General features: G+C 41.2%; 1 protein-coding gene across 4 annotated transcripts in view; it reads right to left on the reverse strand.

Moving 5' to 3' along the window:
- Nucleotides 1-24,885, reverse strand: part of LOC126210558 (pharyngeal muscle protein 2-like) — a 510,724-nt gene that overhangs the window by 305,735 nt on the left and 180,104 nt on the right. Inside the window, exon 10 of one of the 4 annotated variants that reach the window (XM_049939818.1) lies at nucleotides 24,084-24,162. The exons of the other annotated variants lie outside the window; for them this stretch is intronic. Coding sequence (XP_049795775.1) covers nucleotides 24,099-24,162 — 64 coding nt within the window. The 3' untranslated portion in view covers nucleotides 24,084-24,098. Of the gene's footprint in view, nucleotides 1-24,083; nucleotides 24,163-24,885 lie in introns of those variants that run through there. 4 annotated transcript variants of the gene reach the window in all.

Genomic DNA, 24,885 nt, shown 5'->3' on the forward strand with positions numbered 1-24,885 from the left:
AATACGGTAGAAGAAGAATGGGTAGCTTTGAGAGGTGAAATAATGAAGGTAGCAGAGGATCAAGTACGTATAAAGACGAGGGCTAACAGAAATCCTTGGGTAACAGAAGAGAGATTGAATTTAATTGACGAAATGAGAAAATATAAAAATGCAGTAAACGAAGCAGGCAAAAAGGAATACAAACGTCTCAAAAATGAGATCGACAGGAAGTGCAAAATGGCTAAGCAGGGATGGCTAGAGGACAAATGTAAGAATGTAGAGGCTTATCTCACTAGGAGTAAGATAGATACTGCCTACAGGAAAATTAGAGAGACCTTTGGACAAAAGAGAGCCACTTGTATGAATATCAAGAGCTCAGATGGAAAACCAGTTCTAAGCAAAGGAGGGAAAGCAGAAAGGTGGAAGGAGTATATAGAGGGTCTGCACGAGGGCGATGTTCTTGAGGACAATATTATAGAAATGGAAGAGAATGTAGATGAAGATGAAATAGGAGGTATGATACTGCGTGAAGAGTTTGACAGAGCACTGAAAGACCTAAGTCGAAACAAGGACCCACGAGTAAACAACATTCGAATAGCACTACTGACAGCCTTGGGAGAGCCAGGTCTAACAAAACTCTACCATCTGGTGAGCAAGGTGTATGAAACAGGCGAAATACCCTCAGATTTCAAGAAGATATAATAATTGCATTCCCAAAGAAAGCAGGTGTTGACATATGTGAAAATTACCGAACTATAGGGTTAATAAGCCACGGCTGCAAAATACTAACACGAAATCTTTACAGACGAATGGAAAAACTGGTAGAAGCCGACCTCGGGGAAGATCAGTTTTGATTCCGTAGACATGTTGGAACACGTGAGGCAATACTGACCCTACGACTTATCTTAGAAGAAAGATTAAGGAAAGGCAAACCTACGTTTCTAGCATTTGTAGACGTAGAGAAAGCTTTTGACAATGTTAACTGGAATACTCTCTTTCAAATTCTGAAGATGGCAGGGGTAAAATACAGGGAGCGGAAGGCTATTTACAATTTGTACAGAAACCAGATGGCGGTTATAAGAGTCGAGGGGCATGAAAGGGAAGCAGTGGTTGGGAAGGGAGTGAGACAGGGTTGTAGCCTCTCCGCGATGTTATTCAATCTGTATATTGAGCAAGCAGTAAAGGAAACAAAAGAAAAGTTCGGAGTAGGTATTAAAATCCATGGAAAAGAAAAACTTTGAGGTTCGCCGGTGACATTGTAATTCTGTCAGAGACAGCAAAGGACTTGGAAGAGCAGTTGAACGGAATGGATAGAGTCTTGAAAGGAGGATATAAGATGAACATCAATAAAAGCAAAACGAGGATAATGGATTGTAGTCGAATTAAGTTGGGTGATGCTGAGGGAATTAAATTAGGAAATGAGACAAAGTAGTAAAGGACTTTTGCTATTTAGGGAGCAAAATAACTGATGATGGTCGATGTACAGAACATATAAAATGTAGACTGGCAACGGCAAGGAAAGCGTTTCTGAAGAAGAGAGATTTGTTAACATGGAGTATATGGTTCAAATGGCTCTGAGCACTATGGGACTTAACTTCTAAGGTCATCAGTCCCCTAGAACTTAGAACTACTTAAACCTAACTAACCTAAGGACATCACACACATCCATGCCCGAGGCAGGATTCGAACCTGCGACCGTAGCGGTCGCGCGGTTCCAGACTGTAGCGCCTAGAACCGCTCAACATGGAGTATAGATTTAAGTGGCGGGAAGTCGTTTCTGAAAGTATTTGTATGGAGTGTAGCCATGTTATGAAGTGAAACGTGGACAATAAATAGTTTAGAAGCTTTCCAAGTGTGGTGCTACTCAGAATGCTGAAGATTAGATGGGTAGATCACTTAACTAATGAGGAGGTATTGAATAGAATTGGAGAGAAGAGAAATTTGTGGCGCATCTTGACTAGAAGAAGGGATCGGTTGGTAGGGCATATTCTGAGGCATCAAGGGATCACCAATTTAGTATTGGAGGGCAGTGTGGAGGGTAAAAATCGTAGAGGGAGACCAAGAGATGAATACACTAAACAGATTCAGAAGGGTGTAGGTTGTAGTAAGTACTGGGAGATGAAGAAGCTTGCACAGGATAGAGTAGCATGGAGAGCTGCATCAAACCAGTCTCTGGACTGATGACCACAACAGCAACATGTGAATCAATGCAAAGTAAGCCAAAATTTTTGTTTTTAGGTCAAGAGAATGATAGATGGTTCTAGGGCACAAGATGCTGAACTGAGCTTTTCGATTAATCTGTTCCTGTGTTGACTCTATTTCAACTTGCTATCTTGCTGGAGCCCAAGGAATTTTACTCATTGTCATATTTAGTGATTTGGAACTAATGTCTGCTTGCAGTGGTGAGAGGTCATTATTACTTGTCTGAAATTACATAATATGAGTCTCTGTGAAATGAAGATTTAAAACGTTAACTGTGAACGGGGCGTTCAGCTATCATCTGAGCTGTGCCTGCTAAGGTTGAGTTTGGACCCCTGCTTAGTACGATTTTGCTATTAACAAAAGTTACAATTTTGAACTGTCCTTTAAAACTATTGGATGATCACTTATGTTGGTTAGAAATAAGAGTGGGCCTAGTACTGATCCTTGTGGTATTCCACAAGTTATGGTCCCCCAGCCTGAGGTTACTTTCTTCTCTGAGATACAGGTTGTTAAATAAACTTTTTGCTATGGAGGTAAGATTCCACCGATGTATGGCATCAATGTCATAACACTTTAGTTTGCTACGTTTAATTTTTTGATTCACACAATCAAAGGTTTTGGCGTGGTCACTGAATATACCAACAGGATAATTTTTCTTATTTAGCTCTGCAATCACTTAATTTGTCTCTTGCTTTCATATGTCTAGTGCCTTAGGACGAATCTGAGAAGAAAATTTCCGCAGCCATGGAACGAGTCAGTAAGTAAACTTAACAACTTCTGATGTATTGATAGAAAACACTAAATTTTGTTGTACTAGCAGGTGTTTCAGCTGTAACTATATTTATTCTAGAGCTCTTTCTTGCTGTTCAATTTATGCTAAAAATCCTTAGTGGACACTTTGTAATGCATTGGCATACAGAGGATACTGCTTGGGTCAGAGTGGATACATCTGGCAGTTGGCTGTGTGTTCGGATGTAAACCATGCTGTGTATGATGCGAACTGTTGAGGAAGAATGCATCAATCAAACCCATGTGTGAATTTCTCTCTCCTCTGAGTGATTTTCCAAGCTTTTCATTAACATTTTCCGCAGAATGCTTCATCCAAGGATTATTGTATCGCTCAATGCAGTGGTTGCCAAAGCTTTTCTACCTTGTGCCCCTCTTTGCAGCCCCAAAATGTCTCATGCATTCTATGTTTATTTATTGGTTTATTAATTATTTTCTTATTTCACTCTCCACATTTAGGCACCTGAGGTGTTTCGTTTTCATGATGGCTAGTGACGAGAATACAGTGTCACATTGGAATGTAGATCAGACTATACAAGTAATTTTAAGGCTTCCTTTACCACATCTTCAGAAACAGGAAAGATATTGGTCCAAAATTCTTCTAGCCCCATGTGTTGAAACTATTCTTTAGCACTCGAGGCACATTTCAGTTTAATTGCATCCTCTTGTATTTCTTCATGTAGCACATGCTCATTGGTTGTGATTGGTGATCTTGTTAATTCGCATTATCAGTCTTCTGAAGACAAATGAGGAAGATATGCACGTTGGGGAGAAACCAATACTTCTCAGTCCCAAGGTGCAGATGCAATAAGTCGCAACATGAATTGTCACAGTAGCTTAAAGTCTGGTAAAACCCTTCCACTCGAGTTAGACCCAGAAAACCATGATGAATGCTGTGGACAGCACTGCAGATTCTGAAATTCATTGAAATACTATGGGCGATGCTCGTCATCCCCGCTTTCTCTGTCACCCACTTGAATGATCCATGTCTGACATAACAGCCTACCTGAAGATACCATTCATCCCAATGTGATCCATACTCCAAAACTGATTACATTCACTTCCTTAGATATATCATGCTGAATGAGGCCTGTAGATTTACACACTGAGTGTAGGGCAAACCTCTGCTCCCAGAGGGATATTATTAATCACAGTAGATTAAAACTGCAGAGATTAACAAACCCCTTCCATTTTGCGCTTGCTCCTCCTTCACAGCAGGCTCCCCAACTGGTGAAGTGCATCACACTGTATTTCACTTTTCATTGCAGAAGACATCGCAGACTACTTCAGTAGCTGGATGGGTGCAACTGGTATGGGACTATATATGTCTCAGGTCAGCCTGCACCGTTTCCAGACTTCCAAAAGGTCGAGGCTCAACGGTACAGTGTTGTCAGATTTCGTCAAAGGGTCAATGTCCTCCTTGGTCAAAGTCCTGAGATAGTTATCGTTCAAGGTAATGGGTCAATGTCCCCCTTGGTCAAAATCCTGATAGAGCTGTCCTAGGTCATAGGTCAATGGGCTCCTTGGTCAGAATCCTTTTGGGACAGAGGGTCCACTGCCCTCTACAAGTATCTGTAATTAAAAAATAAGAAATGAAGAAAGAATTCTATCAGAAAGTATTTTATATGTAACCGAGAACATACTGTACAAACAGATTATGAATAATGTTAAAACAAGTGTTACTCTACTTTCTTATTATTTATGAAACCATGCCTCAATCCTCAAATCCAATCACACTGTTAGTTGTATTGCATATAAAAAAAGACAAGTTACGTGTGTAAAGCCCATAAAATATACTGAAGAGGAAAAACCCGTTTTTCTTATTCCAACAGATGTTATCACGATGAGGTACTGGACACTGCAGTCTGTCTGATGGCTGAACTGGTGGGGAAAATACTTCTTAGTGTAATATACCAAAATAGTACGGTTACAAATTATGAGAAATCATTAATTAGTCAGTAAATATACACATCAAAAAAAGTTTTGCATTACCTCGGTTCCGAGAGTTCCTGACCCTGTACAGAATATTGGAATGAAGATGAACATAAAGATCATTTCTACCCTTTTTATTGCTTATGAAAACCACATATTGCATGTTGTACCACCGTACAGCGACACCTTCAGAGGTGGTGGTCCAGATTGCTGTACACACTGGTAGCTCTGCTACCCAGTAGAACGCTTGCATTGATGCATGCCTGTATTCGTCGTGGCATCAAGGCACTGTTGGTCCAGATTGCCCACTCCTCAACGGCGATTCGGCGTAGATAGAGTGGTTAGTGGGTCACGGCGTCCATAAACAGCACTTTTCAATCTATGCCAGGAATTTTCGATATTGTTCATGTTTGGAGAACGCGCTCTCCACTCCAGTCGAGCGATGTCGTTATCCTGAAGGAAGTCATTCACAAGACGTGCACATCATTGTTCGGACGGAAATCTATCTGTGTTAAACAGGGCTATGTAGACACAGGAAAAGGAAGAAGTGTCTCTTTTTTAAATTTTGTGGACGATATTTTTTAATATGGTAAGCATAACGCAGTGGCTTATTTAGTTATTGGCTGATAACGTATCAAAAAATTATCAGTTACCAAACAAAAAGTAAAGAAATGTTTTATAACGATTTTGTAAGAAATTATTTATTCACCGTTAACAAAAGATTCCGGGCTGTTAAACCGTGGGCGGATAGATTTCACATTAAAACTTAACATTCCAACCCCATCTGCGGGGGGGAACCAAGCCGGGTTAAGGGGATTTCAAGTCAACCAGAGTTAGATTCTTACTAAGTGGAGTAGTGTTCATGTGGTACGCGGCGGCCACTGTTACCGATGACAGTTCGCACGAAGTTACTATTGCCGTGCCAATCGAACCCGTATTGAGCTGAGTTGTGTCTATTACTACAGAATGGGATGTCGCTCACTGTGGTCTTTAACATTGTACTAGCTTACTGTGATTTATTCTGTTTGATCGAAATATTTGGAAGCGTTTGACAAATTTTATTATCAAGTGGACCTATACAAAGCATTAGCACTCATGCTCGAGCCATGGAATTTGGCTGCCTTAACATCGATTGCCGTCAAAATCCTTACAGAAAATTCTGGGCGTCTCACGAGTGTATTTTCGAATTGCGGTCTATAGCACGGCAACCATTCATACCACATGAAGAGTCATTTGGCTGCCTTAAGATTTCCCAATCTCCGTCCAAACTTTACAACAAATTCAAAGTGTCTCATGAGAGCATTTTCGAATTTCAGCTTGTAGTGTGGCACCCACGACTATGCTTTTAGCTACCTGAAAATCGTCAGATCGCCAGAACATCATTACTGCAAATTCCGGGTGTATCAACATCTCCAAAACTTCACGTGAAAGGATCCAAAATCGCAGCCTGAAACGCGGTATACAGTCACGCTCGCGAACTGGCTTTTGGCTACCTTACGATCGATCAATGGCTGTCAAAATTTCTACCGCGAATTTCGGATGTTTCACAAGTTTATTTTCAAAGTTCCAAACCACCTGTAGCGGGGTATGCTGTCATAATCGTGAACAGCCATTTGACTACCGTACGATCGCTTGGTAACCATCAACATCTATTCACCATGTTTCAGGTTTTTCACAAATCTATCTTCAAAATTCCAAGCCAAAAGACCAAACACTGCGCCCTATGTACTATCCATCACCGATTGGGAAACCACGAAGGTCGGGTTGGTTAACTGAACTTAATTGTAATCTGCGCAGACCTGGGGGAGAGAACACGGTTCAACTCTGAAATCGGTGAATGCAAACTTTCAACTCGTTCTGGCGTAAACCTGAGTTGGTCCATCGCTACTTGCTCCCAATTGAAGCAAAACTTAATATTTTACATGTCATTCATAAACCGACAAAATAGGTTTTTCTGTCAGTATAACTATAACGAGTATTGATCTCTGATCTAATTTTACTCCATAGTGAGTGAATTTGCGTGCCTGAGGAGTGTGCTACCATCTAGTGGGATTTATGTGAAACTAACAGGAATAAAACTATACTGCAGTGTGCTACCACCTGGTGGCAGTGACGTGAAGTTGTTGCTCAAAGGTAAGGGCTAGCTGTGCACACCGTGAACCGCGCACATTGTTTATCAAATCCGTACGTATTTGGCCTGAAAGGCAATTACGTCACGCCAGTTGCTCAGGCGCAAAAACCCTCAAAACGTGCACAACTCATGGTGTGCTTGTGACCTGATGCCAAGTTTCACGATGTCTAGAGAAGTACCAATGTAACACAGTGTGGTAAATTCAGCGCCGTGTATTTCAGATTACTGCATCTGATTAAGCTTAACAGCAGTCATAGAAAAATAACCAATAACTCCGAAAGGTGTGAGTAGTTAGGGTACTCATGTGTTCTTGTACTCTTACACAATAGCTGCCACAGGTAAAGTTAATCCTGCATTCTTATATTATGCCTCAGAACAAAACACGGTAAAATGTATCCGATTGTTTATCGGGGCAGGTGTCACACACTGTAGTACTGGACGTTCTACATGACGAAAACAACTTTCCGTACCACCTACACAAAGTGCAAGACTTAGTGGAAGAGGACGACCCTTCCCGGAAACAGTTTTCCTGTGGTACTTAAATCAATGGATCAAAATCCCAAATTTCGGAAGGAGGATGTGGGCAGATGAGGCAAATTCACTGGAGAAGGGCCATTCATCTCTCGAAACAACCACATTTGAAACGACGAAAATACGCATGGCACCTATGTAAGTCATATGAGCATAAATTTGCCGTGAACATGTGGGCAGGTATCGTAGGTGACTGTTTGTTGGGTCCCGTCCTACTTCCTGTCCAAACGGAGACGTATTTAGCATTCCCTGTCAATGTCCTTCCGTTGTGTTCGGAAGACGTCCCTCTTCGGTCCATCAGGTATTGACGGTGCACCGCCGCACTTTGCACTGGGCATTTAGATTCGTTGTATCCACAGAGGTGGATTGGCTGAGGCGGTCCAGTTCCCTGGCCAGCTCGTCCCCCTGATCTTACCCCTTCAGACTGTTATCTGTGGGGTCATGTGAAGAAAATTATCTCCAAGCACACACCATCGAAGAGCTTCTTGCGTGAATAATTTTAGCTTTTGATAAAATTAGAGAAACCTTTGATTTCGGAAAACGCGCGGACTTCGTGACACAGCGTTTCAATGCGTGTATTCAGACTGGAAGAGGACACTTTGACCAGCTGTCGTGAATAATTATTGTAACTTTTCATTCTTAATTATTTTGTTATTACATGAACGACTTGAAAAGACGTATGTGTTCTTCATCATTGTCATTGTATTTCCCCGTTGTTTTTTTTTTTTTTTTTTTTTAGCATTTTTACTCAGTTACTTGGCTCAGGTGGTCCAGTTCCCTGTCCAGCTCGTCCCCCTGATCTTACCCCTTTAGATTGTTATCGGTGGGGTAAAGTGAAGAAATTTTTTTTATTTCTATTCCTTTCTTACATCATTATAATCATATTATGAGCTTTCTCATTTGCTCTCATTGTTACTTGCTATCATTATGCTTTCAGTTGCGATCTTTGTTCATGTTATTTTGATTATTTTTATGTATTAACATATATTTCATCTTAATAGCTGGTGTTTTTGCCCATTTCACTGCATTTATTATTTGTATTGCTAATTTTGATTGAACATTAGTTTAACCTATAATTATTTCTCTCGTTCACATCTTAATCTGCGTCATTTTTTACATAGCACAAAAAGAATTCATGCTTTAAATGTTTTTGTGATTGTTACCATCCAGAATAGCCACATCTTCTAACAGAAAATACATTTTTGACCCCATTCCACAGTCAGTATAAATAGATTATTTCGTGTTTTGGTTTTTAACAGATAGATTTCTAATATCAAATGTTTCAATATTACAATAGACGAATAACAATAATCCATAACATTTACCCAACAGTATCAAAAGTAAAACAGGAAGAAAAAATGGAGACAAACGAAAAGACACTAAAACGATCAACATGACGTTACAAAGAGGTAGAAATAAGAAAGAAACGTTACATTTAAAGCAATTAATTTTATATGAACAAGGATCAAAGTCATTTTCATAACGAATTACAAATAAAATTTCAAATCACCTGATAAGACTCGAACCCACAATCTTCTCCAAAATAGGAATGTCCCTTAAGGGGACATCGTATGTCCTATGCAGCCAATGTTAAATTATCGAATTTTGTTACCCATTATCTTGGAAACTTTTTAATACACCAACTTACAATTTTCCATAGTTATTGAATGCACCTTTGTAGACACACTGAACTACCATTATTACTATAATTATAATGTGGGGCATGTTATCATTTTTTTCAAACACTCAATTATTTGACAGAATTTTGTAAATAAATGAACATAAAAAGAAAACAACTCAGGATATTTTAATTATTCTAGTTCCATATGTGATGAATCTCACACTTGGCATGCTGTGAAAATTCATGACTCTGCAATCAATACTTTTTTAGAAACTGGGTCATTTATTGCAAAAAATGTAGTTCAGAGATATTGAGGTTTAAAACATATTTTATTACAAATTCTTAGATAGATTTACATTTCTGCATCTTTTACGCACTAGTATTGCCCTGGCACATAGTCTGCGTCTTCTTCAGTGTCACAACAGCCCAGTGCTTGCCTCCTCCTTTTCTTTCTTGCTTCTTTTGTCATTTGCTGAGCAGCTAACTCTGCTTCATGTACACGAAGCTCATCAAGTTCCCACAGTCCTTTAGATGTGTTCTGCCCAAATCTTACCCCTAACTTCTCCAGAACCTTAAGTCTTTCATAGTTCCCACCATTAAAAGTTATTACAGCATCACACACTGCTAACTTTAGAGTCATCAGGCCAACAAATACATTTTTAAGCACATGGCACCACACAACATTACCGAAGGACTCATTCACATTCTGGGTCTTCCAATGTAAACACTTCTTTAGTAGCTCAGGATTTGGCAAATCTCTGTAAATAGGTTTGATTGCCTCCATTACTGCCAAAGTAAGAGAATGTTTACGTTTAAATTCATGCAGGGTGCCAGAAAATTTAGCTTGCCTATATTTACACCAAGTGTTTGGTGGAGGTGGACACAAAGCATGACATGGCTTTTCATCGGTTGATATTCGTTGAAAGAAAGTGCTCCACACAGCTCTTTGCACTTCTCTAAATTGTCACAGTTATCTCTAATGGCCTTCCCATAATATTCCTATAATTCATCAATTACTTTGTCCGTCAGTCTTCCAGCACATTTTATTGTCTTGCCATCAGACATTTTTATGTTACCCAGCTTGATTTTTCGCTTACGCAGACGTGTTCCCATCCTTTTCTTGACATGTCCTACACACACAGATTTTGTATAGGAACATCATATGGCTTACTGTTTTGTACTGCAATGAAAGCCTTGCTGTCTCCATCACCTAACTAATCCACATATCTTACACCTCTCTTCTTCTGCAAACGCTGGAAAATGTTAACTGCTCATTTTAGCTCCATTCCTCCACTTTGGCCATCATAATTTTTTATACACTGCTGCTTATGAAGTAATCTGTTCTTCTGGTTCACTGTACAACCTTGGCAGTACTTACTGAGAACTTCAAAATCCAAAACTTTTCGAGTGTCAACACTTATTATGTGTTTTTAGAATTAAACCCACTCTTTTGCCAGGATCCATCCACAGCAATGCTAATGTCTGTGTCACCCTCATTTTGTTCAACAGCTTCTGATGTAGCAGCAACCATTGAACCTTCAGCCACAGCTGTTAAATATTTCGTATACGTAGAATGTGGTTTTGGCAAATGCAACACAGTGCAGAGAACATTACCAGCCCTTGCACCTTTACCAATGCACCTAAGGCAATAGAACAATCTCACATTAGTTTCATACAATTCATTACCTGAACACTTTGATAAAGTACGAAATTCTTTTTAGTTTTCGCACTTCTGACATTTAATAATTAATTTGGGCGCAACACTTTAGACACAACACCTATTATAGCTCCAATATCCTCATGAAGTTTAACTTCACCACCATGAAGACAGCAAGAGACAGTTTCAGAAAGAACTTGTGCAAGGATTTGCAGATCAATAATGACGTTGTCCATAATATCATTACTTTTACCACTGTCACCCATTTCTAAAGTCACTTTCCTTTTCGATGCACTAAGGGGTGTGGTCACTTCAGAAACATAATCGTGGTTTCCTTCACTACTACCACATGTGTTTTCAAGTACTTCAGAATAAAATGCAGTTTTCACATATCTGTTACCCGCAAATTTGCGTTACTTGAAGTTATTTTTATGCTTAGTCATTTTATTTACGTATAAAAAGGAACAGAAGTTAGATTATTACAAAAATAGCCGATAATCACACTACTTTCAAAGAAAACTAGTATCAGATGTGTTTATTCGTAGTGCCAACTTCTGAGACGTAGCAGTAGACTCAAAACAAAGCAATTCACAGCCTTCTAGACTGTGTAGTTCCCAAGATATGACTTTTCAACTGTGGCAGTATATGCCTAGTCGCGAAATTTGACAGTCACATGTCAACATTCAAAATATTATTTGAAGGTCTCACCATTGTCTGATTTTAATGTATTATATACCAAAATGTTCAGAAAAGTCATGTACATTATGGAGTAGAAAACAGAAAATGTCAAACTTCAACGAATTTCATGTACAATGTCCCCTTAACTACTACTCTCTGCCACCACTCTATGTAGTTCTACTGTATTAATTTTAAGGCACTAGTGTATCACACATAAACCAGAACTTTTTTCGTCGATTACTCGCAAACGTTTCACCCAAACGAGGGGAATTCAATGCATTCTTGAAGGTTTACATAAAACCCTTTCTACCAACAACAATATAAAATAAAAAAGTACATATTTTATTGTGAAAATCCAAATACATTCAGTTTCCAATACACTCTGTCCCACAGCAGAGACAGATGACTGTTTACATATTTCCTATAATGCAGATCTTAAGAGTGTGATGTCATATTTCAGATTGTGGGACAAGGAAGTAACACTGCTGCCCACATGTTCAATGTCATCATCACAACTCATGAAACCAAATTACACTCTACACCAGAATTTCACTTACCTCAACCCTTGTAATAACTTTGGATTACACTGGATGAGTACATTCATAAACAGAACTCAGTCCTGGCTAATGCAAAATTTTATCAATGTTCTACAATATTTCCAAAATAAACAGACTGTGTTTCATTATTTCCTCATCACTTAATACTGTTCCGATATTAGCTTTTCCTAATATACAAAGCACAAGTCTCTTGTTTATACATGTAGGATTACCACTATGTTTTTATTTGTACATTAATATGTCCTGCACTTTCATTCCCCCTGTACTGTATGCATCACTGTTCCAGAATAATAAACACAAAAAACAAAAAAGTACATTCCGAAACATCACGCCTGCAGATTCGACTCTTTTCATACACATTCATACTTAATTTCCTTGCATCGCTTTTTTTACCACCCCCTATAGCCTTTTAACTTACAAAGGTAATAATCATAACTAAAAGGAATTTATTTACTTGGTGCATGTAAATTGAACTTTTTAAATTTTACATATAATTGATAGTTCAACATTGCGAGAAGTATAATTAAATGGAAGTTAAAAACAAACCAGATGGTAGCAGCAAGTTTTGAACCCAAGCCGGCGAACTGCCAACCACTGCACTTGACCACTGAGCTAAGGAATCGATTCGTAAGGCAATGCTCAAAAATCCCTCATACTCTACTTGTAAATCTTTAGAGAGCATTTTCCCCTTTTCTATGGAATGCTTAGGTGATATATTCAAGGAACTTGAAAGTCCATTTATCTGCCCCTATTAACAGTAGAATGAGCCAAATCAGTGAGCCCAACCCCAATCTTCCCATTAAATTTGGTATATGTCTACCTAACTTTTTAAATATTTCTCCTCCAAAGATCTACTGGAAAAGGGTTTCTTTAGTGGCTCATCAACAGAATTCACTGTGTTGCTGGCACAGTACTTTAGACGCACATTCAAAGAAAAATACTGACCTGATGCTGTGAAGAGCTTAGCACAATTAGTTGCAGCATGAATGACGTCACACCAAGGCTTGCGCAGTCGAAAACAGCCAGCGGCGTCCCTTCTTTAATTTGATCATAGCGCAGCTGACCATCATTTCGGCATTTGACAGTGGTACCTAGTTATGGAGCGAGCGCTACGGAACATGTTCTCATACATTTTATTTTCAGACCAGCAAGCATTCGAAGAGATAGGCCATAAGTTTGGTGCGAGTTCAGTATCAAGTGGTACATTAACTTTCGGTGACAGTTTTTTTTTTTTTAATTTTTGGCTTTGGACAGCAAAGACCATATAGCCAGCACTAGTTACGAAAGTTCCATATTAACATAATTTCAATTTCCATTGTAGAACAATAAAAAGAAGGTCGATATACCAAGTTCTTAATGTAAATTAAAAACAATAAAAGACGAACACCAGACAACAGTAGTAGTAGTTACAACAGTGTCTAAGTTTACATTAGGGCAGTTTATACAATAGAACAATGATAAGTGTGTAAAATACAATCATAAGTTCGTTGTTGTTGTTGTTGTGGTCTTCAGTCCTGAGACTGGTTTGATGCAGCTCTCCATGTTACTCTATCCTGTGCAAGCTTCTTCATCTCCCAGTACCTACTGCAACCTACATCCTTCTGAATCTGCTTGGTGTATTCATCTCTTGGTCTCCCTCTACGATTTTTACCCTCCACGCTGCCCTCCAATACTAAATTGGTGATCCCTTGATGCCTCAAAACATGTCCTACCAACCGATCCCTTCTTCTAGTCAAGTTGTGCCACAGACACCTCTTCTCCCCAATCCTATTCAATACCTCCTCATTACTTATGTGATCTACCCATCTAATCTTCAGCATTCTTCTGTAGCACCACATTTCGAAAGCTTCTATTCTCTTCTTGTCTAAACTATTTATCATCCTTGTTTCACTTCCATACATGGCTACACTCCATACAAATACTTTCAGAAACGACTTCCTGACACTTAAATCTAAACTCGATGTTAACAAATTTCTCTTCTTCAGAAACGCTTTCCTTGTCATTTCCAGTCTGCATTTTATATCCTCTCTACTGCGACCATCATCAGTTATTTTGCTCCCCAAATAGCAAAACTCCTTTACTACTTTAAGTGTCTCATTTCCTAATCTAGTTCCCTCAGCATCACCCGACTTAATTCGACTACATTCCATTATCCTCGTTTTGGTTTTGTTGATGTTCGTCTTATATCCTCCTTTCAAGACACTGTCCATTCCGTTCAACTGCTCTTCCAAGTCCTTTTCTGTCTCGGACAGAATTACAATGTCATCGGCAAACCTCAAAGTTTTTATTTCTTCTCCATGGATTTTAATACCTACTCCGAATTTTTCTTTTGTTTCCTTCACTGCTTGCTCAATATACAGGTTGAATAACATCGGGTAGGTGCTACAATCCTGCCTGACTCCCTTCCCTACCACTGCTTCCCTTTAATGTTCCTCGACTCTTATAACTGCCATCTATACAAATTGTAAATAGCCTTTCGCTCCCTGTATTTTACCCCTGCCACCTTCAGAATTTGAAAGAGAGTATTCCAGTCAACATTGTCAAAAGCTTTCTCTAAATCTACACGTGCTAGAAACATAGGTTTGCCTGTCCTTAATCTAGCTTCTAAGATAAGTCGTAGGGTCGGTATTGCCTCACGTGTTCCAATATTTCTGCGGAATCCAAACTGATCTTCCCCGAGGTCGGCTTCTACCAGTTTTTCCGTTCGTCTGTAAAGAATTCGCGTTAGTATTTTCCATCCGTGATTTATTAAACTGATTGTTATAAGCTCGTTTTATAAATTAAAAAAGAAACAGACAAAATTACGACCCAGGATTTCAACTGGGCCGGTTCCAGAGAAGAATGAGATCCACAACAATTTTCAATTTTTAGTTGGACAACGGCATCGTTTCGAAAGATAATTTCTTAATGCAAAGAAAAACACCACCATATGTACCAGTTTTCTGACAGGGCTGCTTCCATGGCAGGACAAGAGCTACACAACCCATACGTACACGGCTGAAAGTACACGATAATAGAAGCACAAATGTCCCAATAAACACGGCTCTGCAAAAGAGCCACTGGCGAGATAATCACGACTGTGTGGTTCCAAGCCGACACTGACGTCATTTTAAACATCGTACTAGTTAGTAGACATTAATTTGAAATTTAAATTTTACTATTGGATTGTACATCGCAATTAGTCCACATTTCACGTATGCAATGAATTTCGCATCCTTCCGAGAACCCCTGGATTATTGGGGAATTCTCGACAAGCATGTACGACTCTCTGCTCCAGTTCTTCAACCATTTTAATAGGTATGCTGTACACTTTGCTTTTGAGCTGACCCCGTGACACAAAACTCCAAAGGATTTATACCAGATGATCTTGGAGGTCAAGGTACAGGTCCGCCTCGACCTGTCCATCTTTGGCCGTAGCTGCACATTAGATGCCGTCTCACACCAGCAGCAGAATGTGCCAGAGCTCCATCATGCATATACCACATATTGAAGGTGAACATCCTCAAGCGATTCTGGAAGATGACGCCGCAGAAAGCTGAGGTACCTCCCTCCATTAAGTTGTGGTGGAAGAATGTGTGGCCCAATAAGTTGATCGTCTAGTGCCCCTAACCACACGTTCAGTGAGAAACGTTGCTGATGTAGTAACTCATGAACAGCATGTGGGTTTATTTCACACCACAAATGTGTACTATGACAGTTAAACCACCATCGTGTGTGAATTCGTCTGTAAATAAAATGTTACAAGCGAAACGAGGGTCGACTACAGCCTGCTGAAGCAGTCACTGACAAAACATCACTTTAGGAACGAAGTTCGCATCATTGAGACATTGAACTCGTTGGAGGTAGTAAGGGTACAGTAGATTGCGATGTAAAATTCTCCATACACTACTGTGGCTCAGTACAGGCACTTGTGTGGCAATTCTTCTCGTCGTGGTTCCTGGAGAGCACTGTACTGCTTCCAGCACCATATCCTCAACCTCAGGCGCAATGAGAGCAGGCCTACCTTCTGATTTGCCATGTGCAAAATCCACGTGTTCTCCTAGGTGCTAATGGACCCTTGTAAATGTACGACTTTCAGGGTGTCTTCGATCAGGAATTTATTTATTTATTTATTTTTGTACAAGTGAGCAACCTCCTGTGCATAGCCATTAGCCCCACCGTACATGAAATGCACATCCGCATACTCTTCATTACTGCACGGTTCCATTGTATCTACAACACAGCACACGTGGCACTCCTCAGAGACGACTGATACCCTTTGAAACTGTGCACTGTTTCTGTCCTGGAGGTTCTGCGTGTATCGTGTGATTCTAACTCCACCTCTCGGCAATATTCCATTGTGTAAAGAGCAAACATAGGACGGCCTCAAGTGTGCAAGGGGGAAACCGGACGATGGTACAAACAATGCCGTCAGTGGCGGCGTGGAAGCATGCAGTCGTGATTATCTCACAAGCGGCTTGTTTGTGGACCCGTGTTTACTGGGACATTTGTGCTTCTATTACCGTGTACTTTCAGCCGTGTAAGTTTGCGCCATCCTTTTTGATACACCCTGTATATACCAGGTGATCAAAAAGTTAGTTTAAATTTGAAAACTGAAGAAATCACGGAATAATGAAGATAGAGAGGTACAAACTGACACACATGCTTGGAATGACATGGGGTTTTATTAGAACAAAAAAAAAAAATACAAAAGTTCAAAAAATGTCCGACAGTTGGCGCTTCATCTGATCAGAATAGCAATAATTAGCATAACAAAGTAAGACAAAGCAAAGATGATGATCTTTACAGGAAATGCTCAATATGTCCACCATCATTCCTCAAGAATAGCTGTAGTCGAGGAATAATGTCGTGAACAGCACTGTAAAGCATGTCCGGAGTTATGGTGAGGCATTGGCGTCGGATGTTGTCTTTCAGCATCCCTAGAGATGTCGGTCGATCACGATACGCTTGCGACTTCAGGTAACCCCAAAGCCAATAATCGCACGGACTGAGGTTTGCGGACCTGGGAATCCAAGCGTGACGTAAGTGGCGGCTGAGCACACGATCATCACCAAACGACGCGCGCAAGAGATCTTTCTCGCGTCTAGCAATATGGGGTGGAACGCCATCCTGCATAAACATCGTACGTTCCAGCAGGTGTTTATCAACCAGGCTGGGGATGATGCGATCCTGTAACATATCGGCCGACCTCTCACCCGTCACGGTAGCAGTCAGTGACGTTTTGCTGTCCAGCGCCATCTGTCGGACATTTTGTGAACTTTTTTTTTTTTCTAGTAAAACCCCATGTCGTTCCAAGCATGTATGTCAATTTTTACCTCTATCTACATTATTCCGTGGTTTATTAAGTTTTCAAATTTATACTGACTTTTTGATCACCCGGTATACACAGAAAAAAACAGCTCAACTAACGTTAAGCTTAACAATAACAATTATACACTAAAACCTTGAAAATCTCGATTACATTCATTGCTGCGTATGAGTTAAACATGTATGAGCCGCTTGTCTACGTTTCAATGCAGCCCAACATTGGCGAGACGTGACGTCACAGCTCACAGTCCGCCTGCGCGACCCCTACCTAGTACGCTAGTATCCATGGCGATTGTGGGCCGGCGGGTAGAAAAAATATGTTTGCTGTATAAAAATTCTGTAGAATGTAGAAACACTGCATTTCCTATTATTTAGCATGTTATTTATGCTGTCTTTCGCCGTTCTCAACACTGGCTCTCTAACTACAATATTGGCTACCAGAAAGTGATTAGCAAAACGTGAAGCCTGTAATTAGAATTCCTAGTGCCAACTTCATCTGAGAATACACTTATAGTTACAGCTTAGAGCTCTGAGGAATTAGGAGATTGTCCGGGATTTATAATCAAAAACGGTCGTGAAAAAAAAAAAACGTTCTGTATTCTGAAAGTCACAGAAGAAAACAAAAGAATCCACCCAATCTAACTAACAGAGCAGTTCAGAGTCTAATGCGCTGATGCAACTATAAATGTCCAAATTAAATGTTTAAATGAATGCTCGCCATAATTTGATGATTAGTTTCATCAAACGCCACGCTAAATAATTGGTAGAATGTCTGTACCGCGGCGGCACGTGAAAATACAACAATACGCAAACTGAAGCTAGATAATGAAAATCATCCCAGAATTAACACTTCACTCGAAAATGATTTCATGGTTACGCGTATTCCGAGTAACTTAATACGGCATCCGAGGCTGTTCGTAGCAATGATACCGACGCGACGCGACTCCCGACACAGATGGCGTGTTATTCAGCGTCTGGAGAGAACTGGGGCCTTGCTTCCTCGCGCAGCGTTCTTATGTATAAAGCCGCGGTGCGGACGGCTAAGGGAACGCCTGATCAAATCGGCTCTCCCGACTAGCCGCTGGGCTATTAATGCACCACTTTAAGTTACCGAATAAATCATAGCTTCTTTTACTGATGGCCGATGAAGCTCTTAATTTAAATGTGCATTCAGCACACAGGTAAGTATTGATAATAAAATTTTGACGTGGCTAAGTTAAATATTTTGGGCGAGAGAATTAATTTAATTACACTGCACGTAGTAGACGAGCTCTGAACTGGCCCTTTGGAGTTACGCTATCGCTATAGTTTTACAGGTATTCAAATGAAACTTCTCACATCTTCATAGTTATAGCGGATCTCCAACCTACTTAAATATAAACATCCTAGCCTTATTTATTAGCCTACTTAATCTAGCTTGCTTCCTTAAGTTTTAAGACAAAAACCAGAAAATATTGAATTTCAACTAAAATCTTAAATTGTGAGATCCAGAAGACTGTTTCTATTAAATATTTATGAAAAAGGAATCTAATTATAAATTTTGAAGTCTCTAGCTCTTTTCTGTTGCGCCAATGATTTTTACAGAAAAATGTCCAAATTTCGAAAATGGCTAAAGTTATCGAACTGATATTCAACACATATTAATTTAGTATTACTCCTGACATGCTAGAAACATTTTAGGTTATTTATTTGATTTTTAAAGTATTGCGCAACATTTATGACGTCAGAGCTAGTTACAGCGGACTGGCTGGCACACAATGGAAAGACTGATGTGAATTTACTACGGCATGAGTAGGCTGCTTCCCTACACGATGACACTTTAGACTGGAACAGGAGCAGCACCAAGGATCGCAGAACACACCTTTTTTCAGATAAACAGCACAGTTATAGCACAGACATGACACTTGTCCTAGGACTTGAGATTCCATGTGTCTTAAAGCCACATCTAGTCTATAAACTCTTACAGCGTACCACAGTCATAAGAGCATTAAACTGAGTGCAGTTGTATGTGCCGCGTCAAGTGGGATTTTCGCTTGAATGCCCTGCAGCGGAAGCCACAGCTGAAAGGATGTTCGCCGGTGTGCACTCGTGAGTGTCCCCTCGGTTTGCTTCTGCACAGGTATCTCCTCTGACATACGTCACAGGTCTGCGGACCTGTACTCAAACCGAGCAAGGTGGCGCAGTGGGTAGCACACTGGACTCACATTCGGGAGGACGATGGTTCAATCCCGCATCGGGCCATTTAGTTTTTCTGTGATTTCCCTTAATCGCTCCAGGCAAATGCTGGGATGGTTCCTTTGAAAGGGCAGGGCCAACTTCCTTCCCCGTTCTTCCCTAATCCGCTGAGACTGATGACCTTGCTGTCTGGTCTCCTCCCCAAACAACACAACCTGTACTCAAGTGTACGGCGGAGCGCTGCTGCTTTTGAATGTCGTACGACACGTAATACTAGTACGAGGGGGAATTGGAAAATAAGTTTCCCCTGTCGACTGTGGTCAGAGTTGTGTGTGAAAGGAAAAAAAGAGAATGAGACATTAAGGATAAGACGTATCTTTATTATTCTACATAATTTCCAAGTACATTGAGACATTTGTCATACCGCTTTATAAGCTTCAAAACGCCTTCCAGGAAGAAATCAGAGCGGTGCATACAGAAGAAGCGTTGAACGGCTTGTTTGACGTCAGCACTGCTGCCAAAGCACCTTCCGCCGAGAGTCTTCTTCAAAGCGGGAAACAGATGGAAGTCACTTGGTGCGAGATCCGGACTGTAAGGCGGATGGTGTAGACGCTCCCAACCAACAGTTGCAATATGGTTTTGCGTTGCCATCGCCGTGTGTGGTCACGCATTATCATCCAACAGCAGAACGCCAGATCTGAGAATGCCAGGCCACTTTTTCCGAATCACCTCTTTCAATTTCGACAGAGTGGCACAGTACCCCACAGCACTGATGGTTGCGTCCTCCAGAAATTCCAGCAGCAAAGCTCCTTTGCCATCGCAGAAAACGGTGAGTAGCACTTTAGCTGCAGACGGAGTGCTTTTGAACTTCTTTCGGACAGGTGATGACGGATGTTTCCACTCCATGGATGCGGCCTTCGATTCGGGCGTGTAATGGTGGACCCACGTTTCATCCCCCCTCACAATCTGATACAGAAGATCATTGCCAGATTCATGGTAATGCACGAGCTGTTCCAGGCTGAACGTCTTGCGTTGTTCCATGTGTGTCGAGGTCAGTTGGCGGGGCACCCATTGTGCTGCCACCTTCCTGTATCGAAGAATGTCTTGGATGATCTTGTGACCTCATTCATGTCCGATTCCAAGTTCTGCCGCTACTCAATCGATGGTGATACCCCGGTTCGCTTTAATCATGTCATCCACCTTCCTGACATTTTCATCTGTAGTGGCCGTGCGCGTCCATCCAGGTCTCGGTATGTCCTGCACTTACTGACATCCATCACTGAATTGCTGGCACTATCTCCACACCATTTGCCTCGACATCACACCTGAGCCATACATCTCAACAAGGTGGTTATGAATTTCTGTGCCTGATACTCCATGTGCCCATTCATAGCGGATAACAGCTCTGACTTCCGCCTTTGACCACGACTCCAAAACGCACCTTCTCTCCATAGCTCCCGGAGAAGACCGAGCGGCTGCCCTCCGCTTTGCACAGACACTCCGACTGCGCCATCTACTTGATTGCGGTCGACCTCTACCCAATGGTGTATCCGTGTCTTGCATGTGCGCGTTCACCTGCCATGTCGTCTTTCGCCCACAGTCGACAGGGGAAACTTATTTTACTCTCCCCCTCGTATTTGGGTACTCGTCTTTGTGCTTTCGCAAGTGACGCTTCAGGTCGCATTTGCGCTTGCGTCTTTTCAGACACACGTGACAGATGTTGCGACTTTCACTCATGTGAACATAGGAGTGTTCGATCACGGCGCTGCTGTTTTTGAACGGCTTATAAGAGACATTACAAACACAGGGTGGTCCATTGATCGTGACCGGGCCAAATATCTCACGAAATAAGCATCAAACGAAAAGACTACAAAGAACGAAACTCGTCTGGCTTGAAGGGGGAAACCAGATAGCGGTATTGTTGGTCCGTTAGATGGCGCTGCCATAGGTCAAAGGGATATCAACTGCGTTTTTTTAAATAGGAACCCCCATTTTGATTACATATTCGTGTAGTACGTAAAGAAATATGAATGTTTTAGTTGGACTACTTTTTTCGCTTTGTGATAGATAGCGCTGTAATAGTCACAAACATATGAGTACGTGGTATCACGTAACATTCCGCCAGTGCGGACGGTATTTGCTTCGTGATACATTACCCGTGTTAAAATGGACCGTTTACCAATTGCGGAAAAGGTCGATATCGTGTTGATGTATGGCTATTGTGATCAAAATACCCAACGGGCGTGTGCTATGCATGCTGCTCGGTATCCAGGACATCATCCAAGTGTCCGGACCGTTCGCCGGATAGTTACGTTATTTAAGGAAACAGGAAATGTTGAGCCACATGCGAAACGTCAACCACGACCTGCAGCAAATTATGATGTCCAAGAAGGTGTTTTAGCTGCTGTCGCGGCTAATCCGCACATCAGTAGCAGACAAATTGCGCGAGAGTCGGGAATCTCAAAAACGTCGGTGTTGAGAATGCTACACCAACTTCGATTGCACCCGTACCATATTTCTATGCACCAGGAATTGCATGACGACGACTTTGAACGTCGTGTACAGTTCTGCCACTGGGCACTAAAGAAATTACGGGACGATAACAGTTTTTTTTTTTCACGCGTTCTATTTAGCGATGATGCGTCATTCACCAACAACGGTAACGTAAACCGGCATAATATGCACTACTGGGCAACGGAAAATCCACGATGGTTGCGACAAGTGGAACATCAGCGACCTTGGCAGGTTAATGTATGGAAGGATAATTGGCCCCCATTTTATCGATGGCAATGTAAATGGTGCAATGTATGCTGATTTCCTACGTAATGTTATACCGATGTTACTACAAGACGTTCCACTGCATGACAGAATGACGATGTACTTCCAACATGATGGATGTCCGGCACATAGCTCGCGTGCGGTTGAAGCGGTATTGAATAGCATATTTCATGAAAGGTGGATTGGTCATCGAAGAACCGTACCATGGCCCGCACGTTCACCGGATCTGACGTCCCCGGATTTCTTTCTGTGGGGAAAGTTGAAGGATATTTGCTATCGTGATCCACCGAGAACGCCTGACAACATGCGTCAGCGCGTTGTCAATACATGTGCGAACATTACGGAAGGCGAACTACTCGCTGTTGGGAGGAATGTCGTTACACGTATTGCCAAATGCATTGAAGTTGACGGACATCATTGTGAGCATTTATTGCATTAATGTGGTATTTACAGGTAGTCACGCTGTAACAGCATGCGTTCTCAGAAATGGTAAGTTCACAAAGGTACATAAAACACATTGGAACAACTGAAATAAAATGTTCAAACGTACCTACGTTCTGTCTTTTAATTTAAAAAACCTACCTGTTACCAACTGTTCGTCTAAATTTGTGAGCCATATGTCTGTGATTATTACAGCGCCATCTATCACAAACCGAAAAAAGTAGTCCAACTAAAACATTCATCTTTCTTTACATACTACACGAATATATAAGAAAAAATGGGGGTTCCTATTTTTAAAAACGCTGTTGATATCCGTTTGAGCTATGGCAACGCCATCTAGAGAGCGAACCATAGCGCCATCTGGTTTCCCCCTTCAAGCTAGACAAGCTTCGTTCTTTGTAGTTTTTTCGTTTGTCGCTTATTTCGTGAGATATTTTGGCCGGTCTTGATCAATGGACCACCCTGTATATAGGGATTCGCCTGTGTGGCGTAGTTAGTGTTTCTTCATGCTGCGAAGTACCTTGAACGTTTTCATCAATAAACACTTCCGGGCTAAGTTGCCGTGGTCGATTTGTAAAACTTCTTCTCCCTGACGTTTCGTTCTCAACTACGGAGAACATCTTCGGAGGTGACTCACCTCCGAAGATGTTCTCCGTAGTTGAGAACGAAACGTCAGGGAGAAGAAGTTTTACAGATCGACCACGGCAACTTAGCCCGGAAGTGTTTATTGATGAAGACGCCGGCCGTGAAAGCCTACATGGAATGACTTGAACGTTTTGTTATACACTGGACATGTGTGAGGCCGTTTGTGCCTGGACACAAACGAGTGCATCTTCGTACTGCCAAGACACTTGAACGTTTTGTGACACACCTTACAGACGTAATCACTTTTGGCAGTGTGCAGACATGAGTGAGTCTTCAAGCTCCCAAAAATCTTGAACGTTTTCTGACAAACTTCACAGATGTAAAAACGTTTCGGCGTGTGCTGACGTGAATGGGTCGTCAATGCGCCTTTACTTGTGAATGTCTTTCGGCAGACATCACAAATATATGGACTCCCACTGTGCATGCGGATGTGCTTCTTCAACTCGGCTCTTCTGAATCATTCGTGTCACACACAACAAGAATGCAGATATCGATGAGTATTCACGTGTACATGTTCCTTCAGGCCCTGCAGATGTGGGGGGGGGGGGGGTGACTTTCTGTAGACGGTGCAGCTGCGCACGAGGTGGTGGGCACCGATTTCATGCTCATGGAAGGCTTCCTGCTTGGTGGTGCGTTCTAGGGTGTTGCACGTTCCCGTAGGCAGGTGGACTGTGGTAGTCAAACTGCCACCACCACTATCTGTTCCCTTGCCCTCCACGCCAACACCGCAATTACTGCAGAACTGTAGAAGAAACCATGTCAGAAAACTTTACCATAACAGTACGTTACTGTAAGTGAAAAATTATTGAAACATATTTTCTAAATATCTTTATAGTATCTGCTGAAAACAACACATACAGAAGGCCCTGCAGAAAAGGTTGTAAATGAAGCGCATAATGCAACGAAATAGAGATATTTGCTTCTATTTAGAGAAAGTTTTTGACAATGTTGACTGGAATACTCTCTTTCAAATTCTGAAGGTGGCAAAGGTAAAATACAGGGAGCGAAAGGCTATCTACAATTTGTACAGAAACCAGATGGCAGCTATAAGAGTCGAGGGGTATGAAAGAGAAGCAGTGGTTGGGAAGGGAGTGAGACAGGGTTATAGCCTATCCCCGATGTTATTCAATCTGTATATTGAGCAAGCAATAAAGGAAATAAAAGAAAAGTTCGGAGTAGGTATTAAAATCCACGGAGAAGAATTCTGTCAGAGGCAGCAAAGGACTTGGAAGAGCAGTTAAACGGAATGGACAGTGTCTTGAAAGGAGGGTATAAGATGAACATCAACAAAAGCAAAACGAGGATAATGGAATGTAGTCAAATTAAGTCGGGTGATGCTGAGGGAATTAGATTAGGAAATGAGGTACTTAAAGTAGTAAAGGAGTTTTGCTATTTGGGGAGCAAAATAACTGATGATGGTCGAAGTAGAGAGGATATAAAATGTAGACTGGCAATGGCAAGGAAA

This window comes from Schistocerca nitens, chromosome 10 (assembly GCF_023898315.1).
Source record: "Schistocerca nitens isolate TAMUIC-IGC-003100 chromosome 10, iqSchNite1.1, whole genome shotgun sequence".
NCBI lineage: Eukaryota > Metazoa > Arthropoda > Insecta > Orthoptera > Acrididae > Schistocerca > Schistocerca nitens.